Raw genomic sequence first — 27524 nt, forward strand, 5'->3', positions numbered from 1 at the left:
CGTGCCTCTGTTCTGCCTGCGGAGGTCGCGTTCCTACTGGCGAAGGACGCGATCCAGCCTGTCCCTCCCCCGGGACGAGGTCGGGATCTCTCAGTCCCGACTTCACGTGTCCAGTTAAGTGTGGTGGGTTAATATCCGCCCTGGATGGAGCTCTGTCCCGATCCCTTCTCAGGCTGTCGGCACACTCGCTCACGACGAAGCACATACAGGTATGTTTCCGTCTCCAGGGCTGGGTTGCAGCCATCTGCCTGAAGGGCACCCGCTGTCGCGTCTCGATTTCCCCCCGACACACACCCCCTCGGCGGTCTGCTCCGGGGGTCGAGCTCTTCAGCGTGGGGTGCTTCCATTTGGCCAGTCCCCCTCCTTCCTGCCTTTTTTAGGCCATGGGAGCTCCCCTGTCTCCTCTTCGGCAGACAGGACTTCGCATCATCAACCGTCTCTTCGACTGGTGCTTTGCCAGCCCACTCGTGAGTTCCGTTGTGCGAACTTGGGGACCTGGTGCTTCGGCACCCCCGCCATCTGGTCCTTCAGGCCAACCGAAGGAATCCGTTCCCTCGGTCGGGAGCCCGACTCGGTCCACAAGACAGCCCGCCTTACTACTAGGAGCGCGCAGTCAGTGCTGTAGTTCCTGAGTCAATCAGGCACAACATAGCGGTCCTCTCAAATTTGAGGCTCCTGGGGCACATGACAGCTCTAAGCCGCTTAGAGCCGCTAAGCTTGTTCATGTGAGACCGCTTCAGCACGATCGAGTCCCATGATGGGCATGGCACCTCGGCCCACTCCGGACTGGCGTTTTCCCGCAGTTTGGCCGTCAAGCCAGCCCGTGGCTACCACGGGTTGGGTTGCCATGTACGACAGAGGTTTACAACCTCCCCATCTGCTCCCATGGAGTCCAACGTGGCAGATTTGCTACTTGCCATTCACTTGAAGCAGGGAAACTCAACCGTGCAGCCTCTCGGCTCTCACGGCAGTCCACCCACCTGCAGGATGGCGACTCCACCCCGTGATGCAGCTAGTTTGGAGAATATCGGTAGGCCAGCCACATTCGCTCGTCTTCCGATTCCTCCCTTTGCCAGCTGCCTCTTTCTGAGTAACGCTGGCTCACAGCTGACCTCCGGGGCCCAAGTACGCCCTTCCCCAGCGAGCCTCCTTGCACAGACAATGTGCAAGTCCAGGGAGGACGAGGAGTAAGTCTGTTGGTTGCGCTACAACAATGGCCCACCCGGACTCAGGTCTTAGTAACCGTTCCCTCGCGGCAGTCCCTCCCTGTAGGGCACGGTATGACACCCCAGACCTCTCCGGCCTTCACAGACCGTGATACAACTATCACTCAGTACCGAGCTCCCTTACTAGGCAGGCTTGCGCACTGAGATGAGGTCTATTTTGCTGGCTTTCCACAGAGATACACGACTGCAGTAATGCTTCCCTTCCTGCAGGAGAGTTGAGCGCAGGCTGTCCCCTCGACTCTCCAAGTATATGCCGCTGCTTCGCCGCGTATCACATGCAGTAGATGGAGCTAAGTAGGCAAGCATTCACTGACCGTGAGGTTTCACAGAGGTGCCCAGAACGCACCCCTCACCCTCTTGGGGCCTTCCCGTCGCCTTCAGAGCTGCGGGACGCTCCAATTGAGCCATTGGCCTCAGTCGAGCTAGTATTCCTGTCATTAAGACAGCGCTCCTGACCGCCCTGGCTCCCGTCAAGAGGGCAGGAGACCTACAAGTTTTCTCTGTCAAGTAGCACCTCATACCCTCTGGGACCCCCCCGTCGCCTTTCAGGGCCGCGGGTTGCTCCTTTGGAGCCATGGGCCTCAGTCGAGCTAGAATTCCTGTCATTTAGACAGCGCTCCTGACTGCCCTGGCTTCCATTAAGAGGGTAGGATATCGACAAGCTGAGGTTCCTTAGAGGTGCTTAAAGCTGAGGTTCCTCAGAGGTGCTTAGAACGCACCTCATACCTCTTGGACCTCCCCGTCGCCTTTCAGGGCCGCGGTCGCTCCATTGGAGCCACTGGCCTCAGTCGAGCTAAAATTCCTGTCATTAAGACAGCGCTCCTGACTGCCCTGGCTCCCATCAAGAGGGCCTACAAGCTTCTCTGCCAGCAAAGTGTGTCGAGAAATTCGGCCCGGCGTCTTCCACGTTACCGTCGAGACCCCGGCCCGGTGCCCAAGGTTCCCACCACGCCTTTCCGCGATCAGGTGGTGAACCTGCAAGCTCTGCCCTGGAGGAGGCAGACCCAGCCTTGCGATGTCGTGTCGTTAAATATGTGAAACTTGAATCACTCGGCACTTCAGCCGCACCAAGCAGCTTCATCTGCCTCGGGATTCAGCAGAAAGGGAATGCTCCCCGAACTGAGGTTGGCTAAATGGGTGGTAGATGCCTTCTCCCTGTTATACTCAGGGACAGCTATGATCCTTGGGTCACGGCACCTCACCAGCAGATGTAAAAACCAGAAGCTGCGGGCTGGGCGACACCCTACCTTCGCTTGGTTCTACAACCTTGCGCAGAGGCCGTTCTCCCGTGTCCTAACATGAGGACTCACAGGTGAGCGGGAAGACCGGCTGGTGTCGGTTTGCGGCGCCATTCCCACGTGGATCCGTGCGCTATTTCCCAGAATGTTCCCTCCGGCGAACCCTGGGTCCTCCTGCCCCGCAGTCAAGGCTAGACACGGAGTAGTCCTGCACTGTGATCCTGCCTGGGTCTCCTTCGCCCCGCAGGTTGTGGCTTAGTTTTTATTATTCCAGCGGAGGAGACCGCTGTTTCCCTCGTGTATCCCTAAAAACCTTTATGGATATATTGAATTATTCTCATTTCCACATGTAAAGATTTCATGTGCTCCGCCCCCCCAACCCATGCTTCAGTACAACTGGCATCCCTGGAAGGGCCCCCTTATTGGGCCTCGGGGCGTTGGGAAGGTTACGTTACACTTCGCCTGCCGGCACGTATACTTGTCAGCACGTGAAGTTGTTGCGTAACGCGGCGTCAGGGTCGTGGCCTTTTCCATAGGGCTAGTTCCCATGTAACGTCGAAGTGATTCGACTGAAGGGGAACGTCTAGGTTACGAAGGTAACCCACGTTCCCTGAAGGAGGGAACGGAGACGTTACATTCCCCTGCCACGCCCCTGGCGTCGCGCTGACGCCGGCTTGACGGCTCTTCAGCGAAAACCTGTTTGAGTGATGCGCGCGCCATCTTATATACCCGTATGTACGGGGGAGTGGCCGACGCGCACGTCCACTCGCCAATTTGCAATTGGCCTTTTTATATAAGGCTCAGAGATGATCGGTCTCTCAGGCGAGATCCCATGTAACGTCTCCGTTCCCTCCTTCAGGGAACGTGGGTTACCTTCGTAACCTAGACGTTCTTATGCTTTCTAACTTATCAGTGTTGCACAAATTGCAGGTTTTTAAAATTAATTACTATAATACTATATTACTATTACTATAATATTATGTAATGTTGATTATATAAAATAAATAAATAAAATAATACATTATAATATAATATAATATAGTAAAAACATTATAAATAAAACATTTTACCCCCATATTTATTTTAAAGTATATAAAAAATAAGTTACTAAACTAAATTATTGTTCTATAATATAATATAATGTAATAGTAATAATATAATAAAATATAGTAAAAACATAATAAATATAATACATTTTACCCCATATTTAAACTAAATAAAAATTATTAGTTCCTAAAACAAATGATTGTAATATAATATAATATAATATACATAGAAGAAATGTAATAAAATAGAGTAAAAACATTTACCCCATATATCTTTTAAAGTATTTTAGTAAACATAATAAATATAACACATAGTACCCTAATATTTATTAAAACAAATTTATTAAAAAAGTAAAGCAAAGAAAGTATGTGTTTGAAAAGTCATACATTATTATCAAAAGACAAGTATATTTATATAAATCTAACTACTATGAATAAGTTAACATTTTAATTTGTTATAAATTCGGTAACGTCATATCAGCGTTGTACAAACTGCATGTTATTAAAATTAATTACTATAATACTATATTACTATTACTATAATCACTATAATGTTAAATAATATAATAATATAATATAATAGACGCTACATCCCTTTGACCCTACACAGACTAAACGGTTTGGGAAAAGGACATATATTATAATACAATGTAGTATAATAAATACAATAGTTTTATATAGTATATTTATATGTTATACTGTATTTTTTCCTTTTTACCTAGTATAACCAAAATAAAACACACAGGCCAACTGCTAGACAACAAGAGAGCACAGACACTGCTGTAATTAACACAAACTCAGCCTGCAATTTCCTCATTAAAAATAGATTTACAGAGAGTAACTTGCGCTGCATTCGATTACGTAAAACAAAACAAAGACACAATTATGGTTCACGGGAGAAATCCAATCTCATTTCTTCACTCATTTCTTTGATTTCTCTCTAAGTGTAAGCAGAAATCACAACAAAACACACAGCCACATGAAGACATGCGTGTTTACATGACTAGCTCATTAAAGGCAAGCAGTGAGGTGCTAAGCTGCTGCCTGTGTTTTAATGGTTCACTAAGGGAAAGCTCTGCAATGAGGCTGTAAAACGCAGACAGATGGCTGATCGGTTTGAATCATGCAGGGGGCCTGGACCACTGCAGATGACTACATGATAAATACCCAGCCAAAACATCCACTGAAGTAACCCTTATCTAATCAGACTTATCTTCTTAAATAAAAATAGTGTCCTAATAGTGTCTTTATTTATTCATTTTCATGTGTCGACGTGCATGCTTGTCACCCAACCAGGGGCTGTAAAGTACCACACAATAAAACTAGTTCATGCAACTAGTCTGAAGTCAACAGCTTTATGTGACAGTAACAGTAACAGACTGAAATGAAAGTCCAAAAAATTCCTGTCATAGCACTCATTTTTCATTTATACTTTCATTTATAAGTCTCACAAAAAATAGTGGCATCTGGTGTCATTCACATGGCCTAGGGCAGTTTTCAGTGGATTATGACTGCAGTCTTTTTCCCTAATAACCTCAGAAGACTTGGAATACTGTGCATGTGTCATCTGGACTACTTTTAAAATCACATTTGGCTTTACAGGCTATTTTACTATATGAGAAAGCGCTGTGTGAATAAAGATTGAAAACGCTTGAATTTGTGTTCCATGAAACATGATATGATTCTAAATCATTTATTGTTTTGGATCAACATGAGGAAAAGTATGACGACAAACATTTGCATTTTTGGATTAACTATTTAATAGTACATGTATGATTAGAAAAGGTCTGTTATAAAAATAAACCAGAATTGGCCATCATTAATAAACAGCTATCCAAAAGTTGAATACTATGTCATATTAAATCACAATTTATATCAGATTAACTCATAACTTGATGATCCAACAGGCAAAACTACTGTATGTGCACACAAAAACACAGCTGTGTACACACAGAGGAAAGACAAAGAGCTAACAATAGCAATGCGCTTCCTTTCTTTTTGCCACCCTGCAGCATGTAGGACTATTTGAAGATGCTTTTAGATTAACCAGACCTTTCATTAATAGCATTCTCTTTTATGTCATCCACGATCCATTATAAGAATGCAGCGCCCTGGTACAGAGAGCATTATTTAACAGCTTTGTAACTGTTGGCTTACAACCACAACAGGAGAGCTTTAAATATTTGTGAACTGATTTCAATGCACAATAAACATGTCTACATACATGTGAATCGATTCAATTTAGGATTCAGTGATTTTCGATACAATTGCACTTGGTCAGTTGGCCATATTGGAGATACTCGGATGTAAACAACAGCATGGATTGCACGGTTAATGTACTACTCAACACATTGTTCTGCTAATTTATGCTGTCTAAATCATGGACAAAACATGTGGAAGCTGCTAAATCATATAGAGAAGGACTTAGTAAGCAAGAAATTGTGCAATATTTTGACAAAGTAAAGTTAATACGTTTTAAAGGTACGTACAAGCAGTATTACTTCAGATATTAGCCTAATATTTCACCTACTTGACCAGAAGTGGATAGAAAACAAACATGTTGTCAAGATTCTTGCCCTGGAAATACAGGTTCAGTTTGGCCAACCACAAATGCCTTTTGTTCCACAGACAGTTTTTTGCACTCTTCTTCTTGATTTGTTATTTGGCAGTCTATAGTGCTCCAAATGTTTTGACAATAATTGACCATTTTCAGCAGCAAAAATCAGCAAAATATGCAAGTTTCATTTAGTTCAGTGGCATTGATTACGGTCAGTGCCTCCAATATGGCCGATTGATGATGAGTCGGGAAAACACTCTATAACGCTTTTTTGGAAGTTTTATGGTGTGTTCACACCAAACCCAAATTTAATTCTATGCGTGAGTAGATTACATACAAAGTCAATGGAAAGATGCAAAAAGAGGCAAATCTGCACTGGGCGATGCCAATGATGCATAATATGCTACGCATTTGCCACAGACATGCAATATTCGCCTCATCTTCGGAACACAAATGAAGATATTTTTAATGAAATCCGAGAACTACCACGTTCAAGGCCCAGAAAGGTAGTAAGGACATTGTTAAAATAAAAAGAAAACAAAGATAACAACTTCATTCAATAATTTCTTTTATGTATTCAACAATTTCGTAGTGGTACTCTCGAGAATGCATGGTGGAGACTGAGAATGAATAGAATAAATTGTTGAATAAAGTCGCTATTTTTGTTTTCATTGTACACAAAACTTATTTGCGTAGCTTCGCAACCAGAGCTGGGTCGATTACTTAAAAATTGTAATCCATTACGGTAACATAATCCATTGCATTACATATTTTAGGTAATATAATCAGATTACTTTCTGATTACTTTTAGATTACTTTTGACCTAGCCTGTTTATCACATTATCTCATAGAATGTTGATATACAATACAAAGAGAAAGAAAATAACATTCTATTTGTTGTTATTAACATCATGAAGTGCATTAAACATTAAATTATGCCAAGTTTTTCTAAACTGTAATGTGTTACGAAACTGCAGAGGGTTTGTGAGTTCACTGACTGTTTGTCAAATTAAAATAATTGTAAAAAAAAAAAAAAAAAAAAAAAAAACAGCTACCAAAATAAAAAAACTCACTAAAAAAAGCAAAGAAAACGCCTAAAATTTAAATCATTTTTCTAAATGCAGTGGTCAAATGCAGTGTGGCCTCTCAATTTTCTGTGTAATTATAGCCACCTTACTAATGGGTGGTCTTTTTGTAAATGTCTACTAAACTTTAACATTTTCTTAATGTATAAAAGCAGTCGGCTATTTTGGAAAGAAAAGTTAACAAAATGAAAAAGAAGAATGAGAGATAATAAATTATGAATCATTTATTGCTACTGTGTGAATAATATGTAAATCATGTAATCCATAAAAGTAACTGTAGTCTGATTATGTAATCCAGATTACATGCAATCAGTTACTACCCAGTACTGTTCGTAACATTACGGTTGAACCACTAATGTCACATGGACTATTTTAACAATGTCCTCAATACCTTTCTGGGCTTTAAACATGGTAGTTGTGTTGCCGTCTATGCAGGGTCAGAAAGCTCTCAAATTTTATCAAAAATATCTCAATTTGTGTTCCGAAGATGAGCAAAGGTCTTATGAGTTTGGAACAACAATTTTCATTTTTGAAACTATTAATTTATTTCCATGACTTTTCGATTTCTGGAAATCGTGAGAACCGTGACTAAGTAAACTGATGCATTCAGTTTCCCTTAAAGTCTAATATGCACATAAATAAAACAATCAGCTATATCCTAAGGCCGTGTTCACACTTGGCGTCTTTTTTCAAACTGCCAGCGTCTGTTTTACATTCTAATCCTATGGAGTAAACCGTGTTTTCAAAAAAGTCCTGAGCGCTTTTTTAAACGCCACCGCCGGCGTTTTTTGCAGCTCAGAGCATCTTTTTAAATTGAAAAAAGTTGAACTTTTTTGAAGAAAATGCCCTACGTCAAGCGCTTTTTTGACAGCTGACCAATGACAAGCGAGTAGCAGGACCTATCGTTTCCATAACAACAAAAACAACAAGAAAAAAATGGAGAAGTTGCCGGTAGATAAACTTATCGTACTAGTTTCGGAGCACAAGGAGTTGTATGATATGAGTAAACAACTCTATCATAATATACATCACAAAGAGGCTCGTTCTCGACATTTCTTCACCACACAGCACTACGCTACTGTTGCAGCTGTTGTTATAGCAACAAAAGACGCACTCGGCTGCTTTTTGTAACAGAACGCTGCCAGCTTTTTTTTTTTACTAAAAAAACGCCCTAGTCAACTTTTTCCTGTCAAAAAAGACGCCAAGTGTGAACACGGCCTAAGACTGCTCAAATGTCCACTGGTTATCGTTTTCTGACTAGAATAATTTCACACATCACATCTCACAAAGAGGAAATAATGTCAGTGAGAAAGGTCACAAACATTCCCAAGGAGTTTGCACATGCCAGAGGTTAATGTAGAGTTAAAAGTGTACCTATTTATGGGTGATGCTGAATGTGTCTCAGAGCCTTTCTGGACTGTCAGTCACTCATCACAGGCAGGAAGCCCACCAATGGGAACAGAAGAAGGACACAGTTCAGCAAATAAAGCACAATGACTGGTCACCTGAACCAACACCTACAAGCTTTTCTTGTTTAGGATATACACAAGTGCTGGGAAATTATCAGTAGAATTTAAGGACTGTCAGCGCCGATAAGATAAGAGGGTGACAGAAACAAACAGCAGGAGCGCAAGAGCACAAAACAACACGCCAGACCAAAAAGACAAAACAGCCTGCAACACAAAGCACAAATGCCCACAGTTAGAAGCCAACACAGAAATACAAAAGCCGACGTTTGATGAGGGCCTTTCCCACCTTCGTACCCGATATCTAGAAGCTCATCGCGGAATCAGTGAAACGCTCTCTAACGCTCGGCCTTGTCTATCTACCAGCATGTGGGGCGAGTTTGCTGGCTGAGCAGAATTCACCGCGGTAAGCCTTCTTTTTCATAGAGGATTAGTGCAGATCACAGACTCTCGGCCGCCCATCTGAGTCACTCAATACTAAAAATCTACATCCAGATACCAAGGTAAACATTCTCTCTTGTGTGAAGCTTACGGCTAATGATCCGTAACCCTCTAAAGAGTGTGATACAACTACTAGCTTAGCGAAGCACTCCAGGAGAACGACGTGACACCGTAGGCCATGTAAAACTATCCGTTAAGGAAGAAAAGTGAAAGAGGAGTTCTGCAAAGTGCAAACTGAGATGATAGTGCACTTTAAACCATTAAGCATTTAAATCTCGAAGATCTTGAAAACTGGAATGTTGTTTCTTTTCGCTCCCACGTTGAAAAATACCTCTCCGGCTTTGAGAACAGGAACAGGAGAGAGGTAGACTGGTTATGTAACCTAGTTGCCCTCAGGAAGAGTACAGACCCATACATTTGGACAGCAATGAACCACACAAGCTGCAGGGGATGAATCCACATGAACTACTGTAGTGTTCGCCTACAAAAACACTCGCACATAGATAAGCACCAAAAAAGAACTGAATATGTATAAAAACGGCAAATTGATGGTCTTCATGGGAAAATGTATTTGAAATGGTGTGAAAATATGTTGATTTCTGTCTGCGTTCTATACACAGGGCTGAAGCCATGCAAGATAATGAAGCATGCATATTCATAACTGCAGGGAGTGACTGAAAGTGACTTCAAAATCAGTAACTGCACATGAGAGAACAGAAAGACACAGCTGACTAGAGAAGAGGAAGCAGCTAGTGCAAGGAAAATGAGATGAGATGAATAAGCATTTACAGTATTTACAGTCAGCGGGGTTTTTGGCACGATATAAAGTTCAGAACCTGTATTAACCCGAAGGGGTTTCTTTTGTGATAATTACATAGCTTGCTTGGGACAATTATAGAGTCACCCATGAAAATGAATATCCTGTCATCAGTTACTCGTCCTTATATTGTTCTCAACTGCAAAGAACTAGTCGTTCTGTGATTACAATGAATTTAGATGGAAGTTTTCCAATTTAAAAAGCGCTTTATTCCAAATTCTCAAAGTATTCTCAAATTTAAATTCAGTACACTCCAAATTCTCCAAATATTTAAAGAAAAGAAAGTTAGATATAAAATATAAAAAGTCAAAGATTTACATACACCTTGCAGAATCTGCAAAATGTTTTTTTTTTTTTTTTTCAAAATAAGAGGTATCATAGAAAATATATGCTATTTTTTATTTAGTACTGACTTGAATAAGGTATTTCACATTAAAGATGTTTACATATAGTCTACAAGAGAAAATAATAGTTGAATTTATAAAAATGACCCTGTTCAAAAGTTTACATACACTTGATTCTTAATACTGTGCCAAGGGTGAAAATTTTTGAATTTGACTTCTTTTGTCTTTTGGGAAACATGTAAGTATCTTCTGTAGCTTCTGAAGGGTTAAATGAAAAAAATATGATATTTAGGCAAAATATGAAAAATGTACACGGGTCAAAGATGTTAAGATGTCCACATCAAAAGAAATTTACAAAAGTGATTTTATGTCCATAGAAAGCACATTAAATGTAAGTAAAGTGTCTACTTTTAAGGTTTCAAGTACATTTTTTTTAAATAAAATGTCAAAATTTGGTTGAAATAATGTTACATTGTCATTCAGTGTAACAACATGCTTATTCTGACTTGTACATTTTAAAATATATAAAAGAATAAGGGAGCGTATTACATTTTTATTGTGTTTTAACTAAGTAAAAAAATATTGCTGACAAATGGGCAAAACCTAGGATAGTGGCAAATTTTTTAAATGTAGAATTACATCTAATCAGTATTTGGGGTCAAGGTAATTCTTCTTTTAATATGTCGTAAATTGATTTTTGTTGTAAATATGCCTGACAAGATTGTTACACTGAATGATACTTTAGTGAGAGTTTTCTTTAAATTAGGGGAAAATAGTATTATATTTATATTTTGCTCAGAAAAACTAAAATACAATTAAATTTATACAGAATTCTTTTAAATGTTTTTTTCAATAAACAACAATTTGAAGCAGTATTACACGTTTTTATGCTTAAACCTTTTTCGTCTTTGACTCACACATCTTCATTCTGTTCAAAAGTTTTCACTCCCCGGCTCTGAAGCATCAGTGAGTGTTTGAACCTTCTGTAATAGTCCCTCAGTTGTCCTCAGTGTGAAAAGATGGATCTCAAAATCATACAGTCATTGTTGGAAAGGGTTCATATTCACAAAAATGCTGAAAAACCCAAAAATTTGTGGGACCTAAAGGATTTTTCAGCAGGCAGTGTAACTGTTCAGGACAAACAAACCACTTGAACAACTATCACTAAACCAAAAAACACAGCTGTGGATCATTCAGGTGACAACACAGTGTTAAGAATCAAGTGTATGTAAACTTTTGAACTGTTATTTTCTCTTGTGGACTATATGTAAATGTCTTTTATGTGAAATATTTTATTCAGGTCAGTACTAAATAAATAATGAATTTAGTGTGATCCCTCTTATTTTGGTAAAATAATTTTAAAATGTTCCTTTTGTGTTCCACAGTAAATTATTAAAAAATGAAAGATTTATAATTTTTGGGTGAATATCTGGTGCTATCTGTGTCAAAATGAGATCTTACCTTGAAGGCATATTTGCGGCTAATGTGATCTTCAGGTCCCACAGGAGCGATAGTGTAGCTCGGCAGAGGAATGCTACCCAGCACCGACTCTTCACGACTATCTGTGGAGTAAAAACAACGCAGTTGACTCTCTCTTCCTTCCTGGTATGTGATACTCTCTGCCTTGTGTTTCTCACACCACTATGATAACATCATCACATTACACACTTTAAGTTTAGCCTTGATTTGCCTCCTTGTTCCGCCTTGACCATTTCTTTCCAGTGGAACGCTGGTGACACCGGTGTGTGTTTGTGTGGGAGTGTCTTAAACAGAGATTGAGTGGTGGGCTGACAAGTGATAAGGGTGGCTGGATTTGGAAGTAATGTGTTAAAAATACTTCTAGGTTATTTGAAGGAGAGATTCCAAACCGAGCCAGGTCACTGTTTTATTTGTGTGAGCAGAGAGCTGGGGGTCTGAGACAGGAAAGAGCTGGGAACTGAGAATGGATTACAACCCATTACGACCAGACGGTGAATGAAACAGAGAGAATAGATATATTTGATGTCTGACAAGATATAAATAATAAATGATTTCAAACAAGAAATAAAGTTGACGGTATAAGGGATAGTTCACCCAAAAATGTTTGTTTGCTCGCTGATGATTAACGACCTATTATTTTGTCTGTTTTTCACACAAAGCTAATATAAGCTGTATGGTAAAAGCTGTGTAAGAATTATTTCTACTGTGTTGCATGAATAAAATAACAGTATACGGGTTTGAAATTACATGAGGGTGAGCAAATAATGAATTTATGGATTTGGATTTTTTGGTGAACTATTCTTATAATGTAGCTTCCTCTCGCAAAATTAGTACTTGCTTCTTTTAATCTAAAATAAGAGTATACTTTCAGTCTAGTTTTTATATACTTATCAGAGTTATACTTAAGTATACTTGGCTTATACTAAGTATATAGAAAAAAATAAAAGTACAGATGAGGTCAAAAGTTTACATACAGCTTGCAGAATCTGCAAAATGTTAATTATTTTACCAAAATAAATGGGATCATACAAAATGCATGTTATTTTTTTTATTTAGTACTGACCTAAATAAGATTTCACATAAAAGATGTTTACATATAGTCCGCCAAAGAAAATAATAGTTGAATTCATAAAAATGACCCTGTTCAAAAGTTTACATACGCTTGATTCTTAATACTGTGTTGTTACCTCAATGATCCACAGCTGTGGTTTTTTTGTTGTTGTTGTTGTTGTTCATGAGTCCTTTGTTAGTCCTAAACACTTAAACTGCCTGCTGTTCTTCAGAAAGGTCCCACACATTCTTTGGTTTTTCAGCATTTTTGTTTATTTGAACCCTTTTCAACAATGACTGTATGATTTTGAGATCCATCTTTTCACACTAAGGACAATTGAGGGACAACAAATGCATTTATTACAGAAGGTTGAAACAATCATTGATGCTTCAAAAATAAAATGATGCATTAAGAGCAGGGGGTGAAAACTTTTGAACAGAATGAAGATGTGTATATTTTTTCTTATTTTGCCTAAACATCATATTTTCTCATTTAGTACTGCGCTGAAGAAGATACTTACATGTTTCCCAGAAGACAAAATCAGTTAAATTTACCCTGATCTTCAAATGCAAAAAGTTCTCACCCCCCAGCTCTTAATGCATTATGCTTGCTTCTGAAGCAACTATAATTTTTTCTTGTGGACTATATGTAAATATCTTTTAAGTTAAATATCTTATTCAGGTCAGTACTAAATAAAAAATAACATGCATTTTGTATGATCCCTCTTATTTTGGTAACATAATTAACATTTTTGCAGATTCTGCAAGGTGTATGTAAACTTTTGACCTCAACTGTAAGTATACTTGGCTTATACTGACAAGTATACAGAAAAAAAAAATAAGTATATTTGGTTTATACTTTGGTTTGTACTGAATCGTTTGACTGACATATACTTTGAAAAGTATAACGTATATTCTAAGTATACTAAGTATAGTTTCCTGTTATTATATCTGTTTGACAATGCCAAAAATGTGCTTCTTTTAGATATGTTTTGGATACTGATCTACTAAACTTACATTTTCAAGTTTAAAGTAACAAGTCAGCCTTGGGGTGGAATAGCTTTGAGTAAATAGTATATGGGTGGAACTGAACTTGATCTTTTTTTTGTACATAGTACTATTAACTCACATAGCAACGGATAAACATTTGGCTGATTTTACTGACAATTCTTTGGCTTTTCCAAGCTTTTTAATGGCAGTGAATGGGGGTAGAGATTTTGCAGCCAAAAAAATGTGTACCATCCAGCATAAAATGTGCTGCACACAGCTCCGGGGGGTTAATAAAAGCCTTCTGAAGCGAAGCAATGCCTTTGTAAAAATATCCATCTTTATATTTAGTGCTTTTTATGATGGATGGATGGATGTACTTTTTGGGCTTCAAAATCTCAACAGCCATTCACTGCCATTATAAAGCTTGGAGGAGCCAGGACATTTTTAATATAACTCTGATTGTATTCATCTGAAAGAAGAACATCATATACATCAAGAATGGCTTGAGGTTGAGTAAATAATGGAGTCATTTTCGTTTTTGGCTGAACTATCCCTTTAAGAAACCTTACAAGTTCGAGTCTGATTGATCAATTAAAAATTAAAGAAGCATGTTGAAGTGATTTCTTATCAAGTGTTAAGTGTTTTTAATCAAAGTACACCCTCCTAAAAGTTACAAAATAAAAATGTTCTGGTGAAGTTTAAAGCATTTTTTTTTAAGTAAGAGGAGTAATTTCTTGACACTTAAAGAAGTTACTAAATCATTCTCAGGCGCAATGCTGACAACAACTGAAAAAGTTTAGAGAGAACTTGTCAGGAGACTTATTTCTTTGCACAAAAATAGACAGCCATACAAAAAGAATACCAAATTATGTTTTTCACAGAAATTCAAAAACAACAGACTTGCTACTAAGTCCCTAAAATAATCAGGCCTTTACTTTAAGCTTTCATTTCATCATGAGCGTTTCTTTTTCTAGAAGAAGAACAGGAGAAATACCAAGCAAATGTCTCAGAGCCAGAAATAAAAATAAGGAAATAAGAGTACACAGTATGAAATCAAAGTACAATGTAACATGCAGAAGTGAAATGCACTGTTCTTCATCCATACCGGAACTACTTACTGTAGCCGAAGTGCAATAAACTCATTTAGCCTTTTCAGAGCCCTGTACAGACCAAGTCAATCATTTTGGATCTAACAGCATCCAAAATGGTATGGAATTTCTAATGGAGGAGTAGAGTAAGTGCCTGGTTCCCACAGTGAAGTTCGGTGGTCATGAAGTTCTTATATAAGGATCTATGAGTGTTGAAGGTGTGAGGGAATTGTGCTTTATCAATGCTGTCATGAATGTGAAAACCTGAAACAAAAGATGCTACCCTCTCCTCATTCCCTGCATTGTTGGGCATTTTTTCAGCATGACAATGTAGAAAAAATACATTGTTTCAAAGTGAAAAACCTTCTTTATTTTTCTTTATCTACTCTTAATAATGACAGGGATCGTACAGATACTGTAAAATGAAATTCCAGGACTTTTTAGGACTTTTCAAGCACTATTTTTTTTTCTTTATTTAGAGGTCTCACTTATGGTTTAATGTTTTCCACTGTTTAAGGAGAAAAAATCACAAAAAAGATAGGGAAACCACTCCAAAATCCTGATCAGGACTCTGAGTGCAGATCGCAAATCATTCAATTTGCAGAATGTAAGGCAAAAGACCACTCCGAAGTCTAGATCTGAATAATGATTTCGCAAACCATCATTTTAAAATCAGGATTCGGAACTGTTGCAGTTTACGAATCATTGAATTTGCAGAATGATTTGCTAAACGCAAAGTCCCAATCTGACTCAAATGATTCTTGATATGCGAAGTTCTGATCTAATTCAAATGATTCGCAATACGTGACTAAAGTCCCGAAATGAATCAAATGATTTGCGAACCCGCACTGAATTCATGATCTGAATAATGATTCGTGAACCATCATCAATCATTTTAAATCAGGATTCAAATCATTAAATTAACCGAATCATTCAAGAATCTGTCTCAAGTTCCGATCTGAAGCAAAAGATTTGCAAACCCGCACTGAATTCCCCATTTGAATAATTTTGGAACCATCATTTCAGATCAGGACTCGGAGGGCGGTTTGCGAATCATTCAATTCACGGAATGAATTGCGATAAGCAAAGTCTCGATCTGAATCAAATGATTTGTGATTTTCAAAGTTCCAATCTAAATCAAATGATTTGCAATACGAAAATCCAAATATCCTCTCTAAAGTCCCAATCTGAAGAAAATAATTTGCGATAGGCGAAGTCAAATGATTCGCGAACCCTTTCCAAAGTCCCGATCTAAATCAAATGATTTGCAATTTAAAATCCCGATTTGAATCAAATGATTTACGATACGCGAGCAGTCAATTCACGGAATGAATTGCGATTAGCAAAGTCTTGATCTGGATCAAATTATTTGTGATATTCAAAGTTCAAATCTAAATCAAATGATTTGCAATACGCAACCAAAGTTCCGAATTTAATCAAATGATGCACAAACCTGGACAGAACACCCAGTCAGAATAATGATTCGTGAACCATCATTTCAGATCAGGACTCTGAGCGTGAAGCGTGGTTTGCAAATCATTCAATTTCAAGTCCCGATCTGAATCAAATGATTCACAATATACAAATTTCTCATCTAAATCAAATGATTCGTAATACGCAACCGAAGCCCGAATTGAATCAAATGATTCACGAACCTGCACAAAATTCCTGATCTGAATAATGTTTTCGCAAACCATAATTTCAGATCAGGACTCGGAGAGGGGTTTGCGAATTATTCTATTTGCGAAATGATTCACGATAAGCGAAGTCCCGATCTGAATCAAATGATTCACGATACGCAAAGTTCCGATCTAAATCAAATGCTTCGTAATATGCGACCAAAGCCCCGAATTAAAACAAATGATTCACAAACCTGCACCGAATTCCCGATCTGAATAATAATTATGATTTTAATTCCAGATCAGCACTCGGAGTGCGGATTGTGAATCATTAAATGCACGGAATGATTCAAGAACAAGCTCTCAAGTTCTGATCTAAAGCAAAAAATTCACGAACCAGCTCCAAAGTCCTGATCTGAATAATGTTTTCGCAAACTATTATTTTAGTTCCGGACTCTGAGCGGTTTGCAAATCATTTAATTTGTGGAATGATTCACGATAAGCAAAGTCCCGATCTGAATCAAATGATTCACGATAGGCAAAGTTCCGATCTAAATCAGATGATTCGTAATACGTGTCTGAAGCCCGGAATTGAAAAAAATGATTCGCAAACCATAATTTCAGATCAGGACTGAATTCGGGGCTTGCAAATTATTCTATTTGCGAAATGATTCACGATAAGCAAAGTCCCGATCTGAATCAAATGATTCACGATAGGCAAAGTTCCGATCTAAATCAAATAATTTCTTAATACGTGTCTGAAGCCCCGAATTGAAACAAATGATCCGCAAACCCGCACTGAATTTCGCATTAATTCGCAAACTATCATTTTAGATCAGGAATCGGAGCACGGATCGCAAATCATTCAATTCACGGAATGATTCAAAAATCCACTCTAAAGTTCCGATCTAATGCAAAAGATTTGCGAGCCTTTTACTAAGTCCCGATCTGAATAATGATTTCGCGAATAATCATTTTAGATCAGGACTCGGACGGATGGCAAATAATTAATAATTTAATTTGAAGAAATGACTCGTGATGGGCAAAGTTCCGATCTAAATCAAATAATTCGCAATACATGACTAAAGTCTCGATCAAAATCAAATGATTCACAAAACACGAAGTTCCGATCTGAATCAAATGATTCACGATACGCAACCTGATTGGAGCACTTCGAAACAGTGAATCACTTCAGAGTTTCAAAAAGCTCTGTTTTACCCATCACTATATGCTTTTTAAAATCATTTCAAGCAATGTCGATATTTGAAAATGAATGGTTCTTTTAATTTGATCTGGTTTTTGCTAGTAAATTGCTTGAAATGAATGATCAAACTCACGAGTTTGAATCAATTTGTGCGGTTCCAGTGTAAATGACTCACTAAATTGATTTGGTTCATCTGTTCCTCTTTTCGCGAATTTTGCTTGAAAAGATACGTGCTTATTAAAAAAGTAAACACTTATTTTATAGATGCATTGTCTTTCAATAATTCAAGAACTTTTCGAGTATCTCTTCAGAAGTATTGATATTTTCAAGGGCTTTCCAGGCCTTAAATTTTAAAAAGTCAAGTTGGTATGACCCAAGAAACTGCATAGATATGATATTTCCCTAAGTAAACTACTTTTAGAGTTTGCTAAATGTGTCATGTTAAAACTCCAGGGACAGTACATAGCTAAAAGACTGAAAGTGCAATTAGTAGAACTAGGACTCAGTGGCCAACATGCTATTACAAACAAAACAATGCACATAATCATTATCTGGGAGAAAAGTTAACATGTTCTATAAATGTTTGTGTATAAATGTGATTCTATTTGATGTTTGGAAGAGCAACCCACCTTTATAGTAGAAGAGGCAATAATCAGCGAGAACAAACCATTTTCTCTTCCACAGCCGCATCCCTGAGCTGTCCTGAAAGTACAAAGCAACAAAAACACTGATGGGGAAACACACACCTTCAGGCAGCTCAAGACATCTGATGGGGAAAGACAGCACTTCAAACAGACTTCAAACAGGCAATTCGCAGCACTTCCCCTTGACAGCACCATTTCACTTTCAGTTAAAGAGTTTTTTCAAGGTCCATTATCAAAAACTATCTATGTAAATACATTCCTGATGTTTTCACGCCATGAAAGACCCAGGATTGTTTGTGTCCAGATAACTGACGGGATGGCTCTCAGAAAAAAAAGCCAAAAGAGCTGCCTACCCAGCATTTGAATACTCAAAACATATATTTCAACTGTTCACAAGTGCCTGTGATTCCTAAAAAATGCTGGTTTGCAAGATTGTTGATGTTTAGGGATACACATTTCCCCAAATATTCATATCTGCGGTCAAACAAAATGGTTGCAAACTTCATCAACTTTTTGGTCCCTCTAATTTGAATGATTTAGTCTAGAATAAGACCAAGATACTTTTTACACTAAAAGTCCCTGGGTTCCTGGGTCTGTAATAGTGGTTGACCGATTATTGGCCTTGATATTAAGCAATTTCATGGTTATTGGTATCTGCCATTTTTAAAAAAACAATTTGTGGATAAAATAATTGAAAAGCATTTAAAGAAAGTTTTTGTCAAAGCCCTTGTTATTCTTAATTTTGACATTATTCACTACAAATCAAAAGTTTTTGAACAGTAAGATTTGTAATGTTGTAAAGTCACTTCTGCTCACCAAGCCTGCATTTATTTGATCCAAAGAAATTTTGAAATATTTTTCTATTTAAATATACTTAAAAATGTTATTGATTCCTGTGATTTATTTCAAAGCTGAATATTTAGCATCATTACTCCAGTCACACGATCCTTCAGAAATCATTCTAATATTCTGATTTGCTGCTCAAAAAACATTTTTTTTTTAATTTAACATTATAAAGGTCTTTATCATCACTTTTGATCAATTTAAAGCATCTTTGCTAAATAAAAGTATTAATTTCTATAAATTATTGTGTATATTGTTACAAAACTTTTTATGCTGAAAATTCACAGGAATAAATTACATTTTAAAATATATTCAAATAGAAAACAGTTATTTTAAAAGGAAAAAATATTTCACAATATTACTGCTTTTGCTGTATTTTGGATCAATTAAATGCAGGCTTGGTGAGCAGAAGAGAATTCTTTAAAAAAAATGTAAAAATCTTACTGTTCAACTTTTGACAGGTAGTGTAATTTTAATTTTCACCAAATATATATAGCGGTTCAAAGTATCAGTTATCTGTCTGCCCTGAAAAACACATATGTGACCCTGGACCACAAAACCAGTCTTAAGTCGCTGGGGTATGTTTGTAGCAATAGCCAAAAATACATGGTATGGGTCAAAATTATTGTTTTTTCTTTTATGCCAAAAATCATTAGGAAATGAAGTAAAGATCATGTTCCATTAAGATTTTTTGTAAAATTCCTACTGTAAATATATCAAAATGTAATTTTTGATTAGTAATATGCATTGTTAAGAGCTTAATTTGGACAACTTTAAAGGTGATTTTCTCAGTATTTTGATTTTTTTGCACCCTCAGATTCCAGATTTTCAAATAGATGTATCTTGGCCAAATATTGTCCTATCCTAACAAACCATACATCAATAGAAAGCTTATTTATTGAGCTTTCATATGCTGTATACATCTCAGTTTGGTAAAATTTTATCTTATGACTGCTTTGGTGGTCCATGGTCACATATCAGACCCTAGTCTGTAAAGTTTGAAAAGCAGAAGTTTGGTTAAACAATAAAAAAGCATTGGTCAAATTCTCTTACCTGTTTATAGAGCCATCCACGTACCACTGCAGGAACGCTGGGATTCCTCTTTATGGCATGATCGCGTTTGCCAAAGCTATGGACCCTTCCACTGGACTTGGATCCCTATATCACACGCCAACACACACACATAAACAGAAGATGACCAGAGGGATTGAAAGCTCATTCATCACCTATTAGTCTGGACCATCTGCCAGGGGTGCACAGCTGATCTTACACACCATCCGCTGGCATTCTGTGGGCAAAGCAACGTAAGCCTACATGCTGCCCAGAACTCACACATGCCAGAGTACTCATACGGATAATACATCACCACTGCACACCATCGCTGCCAACGACAAGAGCTACAACCATTCATTCATCTAGAATAGTCCAATCGCAGGCAGCATATGACACAGGGAGCATTCCTGCTGCTGCACTCCTCAGAGTCTCTTTAATCAAACTATGGCAGTCACTGTCACAACATTTCAGTTAGTTTGCATGTGCGTTCTGAGGGGTAACATCAGATAATGATATGATTATACAGTTGAAGTTAAAAGAATCTGCAAAATAGAAGAATCTGCAAAATGTTAATTATTTTAGCAAAATAAGCGGGATCATACAAAATGCATGTTATGTTTTATTTAGTACTGACCTGAATAAGATATTTCACACATAAGACATTTACATATAGTCCACAAGAAAAAAATAATAGTTGAATTTATAAAAACGACCCTGTTCAAAAGTTTACATACACTTGATTCTTAATACTGTGCTGCTACCTAAATTATCCACAGCTGAGTTTTTTTTGTTGAGTGATAGTTGCTCATGAGTCCTTCAGGTCCCACAAATTCTTTGGTTTTTCAGCATTTGATTACCCTTTGAGCCTTTTTTGAATTTGATGATTAAATTTAACTTATTTTGTCTTCTGGGGAACATGTAAGTATCTTCTGTAGCTTCTGAAGCGCAGTACTAAATGAAAAAAATGATATTTATGCAAAATAAGACAAATTTACACATCTTCATTCTGTTCAAAAGTTTTCACCCCCCGGGCCTTAATGCAATGCGTTTCCTTCTGAAGCATCAGTGAGAGTTTGAAGCTTCTGTAATAGTTGCATATGAGGCCCTCAATTGTCTTCAGGGTGGAAAGATGGATCTCAAAATCATACAGTCATTGTTGGAAAGGTTTTAAATACACAAAAATGCTGAAAAACCAAAGAATTTGTGGGACCTGAAGGATTTTTCTGAGGAACAGCAGGCAGTTTAACTGTTCAGAACAAACAAGGGACTCATGAACGACTATCACTAAACAAAAACAAAAAAAACACAGCTGTGGATCATTCAGGTAACAACACAGTATTAAGAATCATACTTTTGAACGGGGTAATTTTTATACATTTGATTATTATTATTTTCTTTTGGACTATATGTAAACATCTTGTATGTGAAATATCTTATTCAGGTCAGTACTAAATAAAAAAATAACATGCATTTTGTATGATCCCTTCTGCAAATTTTACAGTTTGCAGATTCTGCAAAATGTATGTAAACTTTTGACTTCAACTGTAATGTTATCAAGGCCTCCGTTATAAAACAATAAGCTTCCTACAGCTGCCGGTTTTGTATATCAAAGTTCTAGCTTTTTAGATTAATGTTAATAATCCATGTCAAACATCTGTGAGGGATACAAGATTCACAAATGGTTTAAAATATCTTTGAATTTAAGTCACCCACTGGAACACTACTCTCTCATGAATGTGCGTATGATAGCGGAAGCTAGAGATTGCGGTTTATTAAGTTTTAAATATAGATATCTGTCTTACACAAACACATTGATTTTCTTCAGAAGGCCTTTATTAACCTTCCAGAGCTGTGTGGAGTCCTTTTTATGATGGATTTATGCACTTAATTGGGCTTCAAAATCTCAACCCTTATTCACTGTTATTATAAAGCTTGAAAGAGCCAGAATTTTTTTTAATATTACTCCGATTGTATTCGTCTGACAGTAGAAAGTCATTTACACCTAGGATGGCTTGAGGGTAAGTAAATCATAGGGTAATTTTCATTTTTGGGTGAACAACCTTTAAATATCTGCATGTTATTCAGCTCATGTGCATCACATCCCAAACAATGCATCCTTACACAGATATGCACCAAATGACTCACAATACGAATCTTAATCCGTTTCATTGGTCTTCTGTGTCTGCTCAGAGATGGCAGTCAAGGGCTGTGATCACTCTGTGTTTGTGTTGCCAGCACTAGGGAATTGACGCCTCAGCACAGAAGAATAAACACTCTAATTACCAGAACAGATGCTAACCAAACATAGAGAATGTTCTGCAACTTGCTCATCTCGTTTTATATACTGTCTTCTACTTTAATCTCGACAAAACAACAGGTTGATTTTCTTACCATTTCACTAGCTTTGTTGTCTTTCCAACAGCATGACTGACCTTTGAGCCTGAAGTGGTGTCCAGAGTTGAGGTGGTGACGGTAGTCGAGGCCTCACTAATGGTGCTGGAGGGCCGTGTGGTCGACTGTGGCTGCTTCAGCATGTGTCGGCCAGTCCTGCAGAGGAGAACATAATGAAGGTTCTGTTATGCTGCTAAATGGCTTTACATTCAACATTTCATTAAGGATGCACAAGGTCCGAACTGCAGTTTCCACGCAGCTTCAAAGGGCTCTACACCATCCCAGCCGAGGAATATTAGTCTTATAGTCTTATCTAATGAAATGATCAGTCATTTTCTAAATAAAATAAAAATGTATATACTTTTTAACCACAAATGCTCATGTTGCACTAGGCAGAAGTAGGTAGAAGTACCAACCCAGTGTTTACAAAGTGAGCGTGCAAAGAAAGTCAAACGTCCTTTACAAAAAAAAAGGTAAAACAAGCTGCATTGAAACTGAAATTCGGACCTTCAACCTGCTGGCTACTTTGAAGTCCACTACATGGAGAAAAATCCTGAAATATTTTCCTTAAAAACCCTCAACAGAAGAAGGAAAGACATGAACATCTTGACATTGGGGTAAGTAAATTATCAGGAAATCTGTTTTTTGCCATACAGAGCGCTATTAATGTGTAGCTGCTTTTGCAGAACACTCCAAATTAGTCACTTATGAGGTTCCATGACTGTTAGAAATCAGCTGACTATGTAGGCAGTAAGAGTTACAAATTATGTAAAGCTAATGGCTATAGACGGTATATGAAAACCAGCTCCTACCAAAAGTGACAACCAGTCACACAGCATTCTAATGCAGGGCTGCTCTGCATCTGCTCTGTTCATTACTAATTCACACTAGTACTTGTTTTCAATATTGCAGGCTTACTTCAAAAAGCTTTTAGTAAATTACAGTTGCTGTGATGTGTCAAGTATAATTCCCAACGATTAGACAGAGAATGAACTTTCCCTTAAGCGCTCACCGACCTGGATGACAAATGAAATCCCTCAGGCAGTCCAACAGGTAGGTTATACTAGTGGGCTATGAACACCTTTTAAAACATATTGCTGATCAATACTGGTTTTTTATTCTATTGTTCAACAAGAGAAGCAACCTTAAACAGAAAGGACACATATGGCATTGCTTGCCAGAATATCTATTTGGTACATTTCACTGTTTTAAGTAAAACTTACAAGCACATTGCATATTGATGACATAATAATACACTAAAAAGTTTAGGATTGGCAGGATTTAAAAAAATGTCTTTAAATATGCCCACCAAGGCTGCATTTATTTGATCAAAATCTAGTAATATCAGTAATATCATGAAATAATACTTACATTTTAAATTACTGTTTTCTATTTGAATATATTTTAAAATGTAATTTATTCTTGTAATGCAATCCTGAATTTTCAGGAGCCATTAATCTAGTCTTTTGTGTCACATGATCCTTTTGAAATCATTCTAATATGCTGATTTAGTGAAACATTTCTTATTATAATGAATGTTGATAACTGTTGTGCTGCTTAATATATTTATGAATATACCCCCATTTTCACAGACTAAAATATAAAATATATTAAACTAACTAAAATATAAGTCTGAGCTCTTTCAGCTGAAAGAAACTTGCACTGACTGAACTTAAAATATATCTGTGCCTTTGTTTTGTCTCAAGATGCACACTAGTAATGCTTTTTTAAGGCACAAAAATTACCCAAATGTCCTAATTAAACTATGACCTAATCCTGGCTTAATATAAGTCCTGTCTGTTCAACCAGGCTATAAGGGTCAAAAGAACAGCATTATTAGGGGCCAAACACCGCAGGTAAGTTGGCACCTATTGTATCCGTTAGTGTTCTTTTTCTTGCACAGTTTATGATAGTCACAGTCCAGCTTCAGACTATGAATCTATCCAGATGGAAGATATCAAACATGTTTGATAATTTAAGTGGATTTTAGTACACATTGTTTTAATTTGTCAAGCATAAAGCCACGTTTTTGAGAGTTTCTTGCGTTCAGACTGACTTGAAATCCTCAGTCGTTTATTGTACAATGCCTAGTTTTTCCGCTGTAATTATTTTCCAAGTCAACAAGTGCATAATGCCTAATGTTTTAAAATTTGTTCAGATGTTTTCCAATGTATTCCAGCTTTTAGTCAGCATGTTAAATCTGTTCCATCTCTTTCTATCCTTTATCACAAAAGCACTGCCTGACTAAAAACTATACAGACTTGCAGCTTTTTCTCAGAGTTTATAGATAAAATGTCTCATCTACTGATTCCAACTGGCATAATTACAAAGGAAACTGTCTACAAGGATCACAACATTTAGTAAATACAATCTACTGCCTACACAACAACGAAGGTTGTGCTTTGCATAACTGTCATTACACTCTGACCTTGAGTGCTATGCCAAATCATAAGAACAGTGCAACAAAATATACTATTTCTGTCCACTTAAAGGGATAGTTCACCCAAAAATGAAAATTCCATCATTAATTACTCACCCACATTTCATTCCAAACCCCCTTTCGTTCATCTTCAAAACACAAATTAAGATATTGTTGATAAAATCCGAGAGTTTTCTGACCCTGCATAGACAGCATCGCAACTGACACATTCAAGGCCAAGAACGCTAGTAAGGACTTCATTAAAATAGTCCATGTGACATTATTCAAATGATGGTTGCATTGCTGTTAATGAAGGGTCAGAAAGCCATCAGATTTCATCAGAAATATCTTAATTTGTCTTCAGAAGATAAACAAAAACTTATGGGTTTGGAATGACATGAGGGTGAGTAATTCATGACAGAATTTTCATTTTTGGGAGGACTATCCCTTTAAAACTCTTCTTATACTATATTTCCTAATCCTCACTACCATAAAATCCCACTATATTATAGTTATAGCCAACCATAACCCAAACCATTAGTAAAAACCTGCATGACATACGTTTGTTCATCAGTTTTAATCAGATTCTCCTTATATAAGAGGTAGAGTCAGCGGGGAGATGGTTGAGGAAACCTCACAGCACGACTCTCACACTTAGATTCTTAGAACAGATGGCCAGATATACAAAGAGCCAACGTACAAAAGAAACAGAAAAACAGACTGTCCTTCCAGATACGCACATTTGAAGAATCTGTGGGCTTTGGGCACTCAAACCTCTCTAGCACCTTTTATTCAGTGGCTCTTACTAAAGATGTGGAAAGAATCAGCACGGTATAGCAGCATGGTGCAGCACAGACATGAAAGGATCAATATTTCTGAAAGCATTGCTTTTGAAGTTTTGAAGAAGGAAAATATTGATGGACAAAGCTAGCCTAAAATATAACATAAACAGAAAACAAATGCTAATTCAAAATATTAACTAATACTATAAGAATATATAAATAACGTCAAAATAAAACTGGGATATTCTGGTGCTTCGATATGTCAAGAGGCCCCATACAGGACCTGTGCATACTATCTGTGTCGCTATCATATATTAGATATGTCTATAGAAAAAGTTCAAAGTCTGTTCACCAAAGTTTTAAAACTGGTTCAGAATTATACTTAAAAGTGTCAAAGGAGAACACGTTCTTCCAGAACAATCTGTGCTCATACTCTGCATAATGTATAGTTTGGTTATTATATGATCCCTACGGCACATATTAGATCTTTCCAGCGTGTGCCTGGTCTGCTGATACATTAAGGGCCAATGACACATTACCTGCGGTTCTCAGAAAGCCTCATGCACCCACACAGCTGTTAATGAGATGCATCCATTAGGACGTGACAGGAGAATGCAGCCTCCCGCTCGCAGACAGACGCTAAGAGAGGCCCGGTCTTTGTAATATACGTGTTAATATGAGCTGCATTTAGAGAGATCCAGGTTAGATAAGAGTGGTGGGCAGCTGTTGAAACAATGTTCTAATGGCAGATCCTTCTCAGACTAGAGCTGCTGGATTGTGTAACATTATTATGAGGTTTCCTAACATAATCTGAAAGATTTTGATTTATCTCTTAACAGCATTAAATGAAACAGACCAAACTTTAAGTTTGTCTTCGATAAGCAATATCCCTGAATTTCAACATAATTCCCTTTACTATACAACCCAAGTGCCATGTGCACGTTTGAGAAAACAGACAGCTGTGTTATAAGTTACAACTTGACAGCACCAAGAGGGGATCTAAGTGTGTGAGACTATTGACAAATGCCAGCGGAGACATGTGATACTTACGTCAGCTGTGTCTAGCTCTGCATCTGCCAACATATAGATCATGAGCATGATATATCATAACTGCATGACAGTGCTGATTTTTTGAAACGTAAAAAAGCTCACCAAGCCGGCATTAATTTGATAAAAATATAGTTAAAACCGTAATATTGTAAAATATAATTACTATTTTTAATTTAACTTATAAATGTAATATATTTTAAATCCATTTCTGTGAATTTTCAACACTTCTCAGTGTCACATGATCATTCAGAAATCATTCTTGTATGCCGATTTGATGTCTAAGAAACATTTAGCAATGTTGTACTGCCTAATAAAAATCTTTATATGTTTTTTTGTGACAAAGGAAATATTCCTAGTTAATTACCAAGTAACTTTTAAAACTAATGCGTTACAATATTCTGTTACTCCCTAAAAAAGTAACTGCATTACTTTTTATGGAAAGACATGTGTTACGTTACTTTTGCGTTCCTTTTTCCATTTCCATCATGAAAATGTTTTGATCTTTTTTAATTTATTTTGCAAAACCTACTTTTGCGAACTAGTCCTAGGTTTTTCTTCCAAACAGAACCACACCAGTGCAGAAAAGAGTGAGATTAGTAGGAAATACTCCTAGTTAATTAACAAGTAACTTTTAAAAGTAATCCGTTGCAATATTACGTTACTCCTTTAAAAAGTCACTAAGTAACTTAGTT

At 37.5% G+C, this 27524-nt stretch overlaps 1 protein-coding gene across 4 annotated transcripts in view; it reads right to left on the reverse strand.

Annotated features, from left to right (window-relative positions):
- The window catches only part of plekha7a (pleckstrin homology domain containing, family A member 7a), a 137256-nt gene that overhangs the window by 47292 nt on the left and 62440 nt on the right, over positions 1–27524 (reverse strand). For all 4 annotated transcript variants that reach the window (XM_073851055.1, XM_073851054.1, XM_073851057.1 and 1 more), the window contains exons 5-8: positions 22623–22737; positions 20191–20295; positions 18280–18352; positions 11682–11782 (exon numbers count right to left, since the gene is read on the reverse strand). In XM_073851055.1, coding sequence (XP_073707156.1) covers positions 11682–11782; positions 18280–18352; positions 20191–20295; positions 22623–22737 — 394 coding nt within the window. The remainder of the gene's footprint in view (positions 1–11681; positions 11783–18279; positions 18353–20190; positions 20296–22622; positions 22738–27524) is intronic.

The sequence above is a fragment of the Garra rufa genome, chromosome 11 (assembly GCF_049309525.1).
Source record: "Garra rufa chromosome 11, GarRuf1.0, whole genome shotgun sequence".
Taxonomy (NCBI): Eukaryota; Metazoa; Chordata; class Actinopteri; order Cypriniformes; family Cyprinidae; genus Garra; species Garra rufa.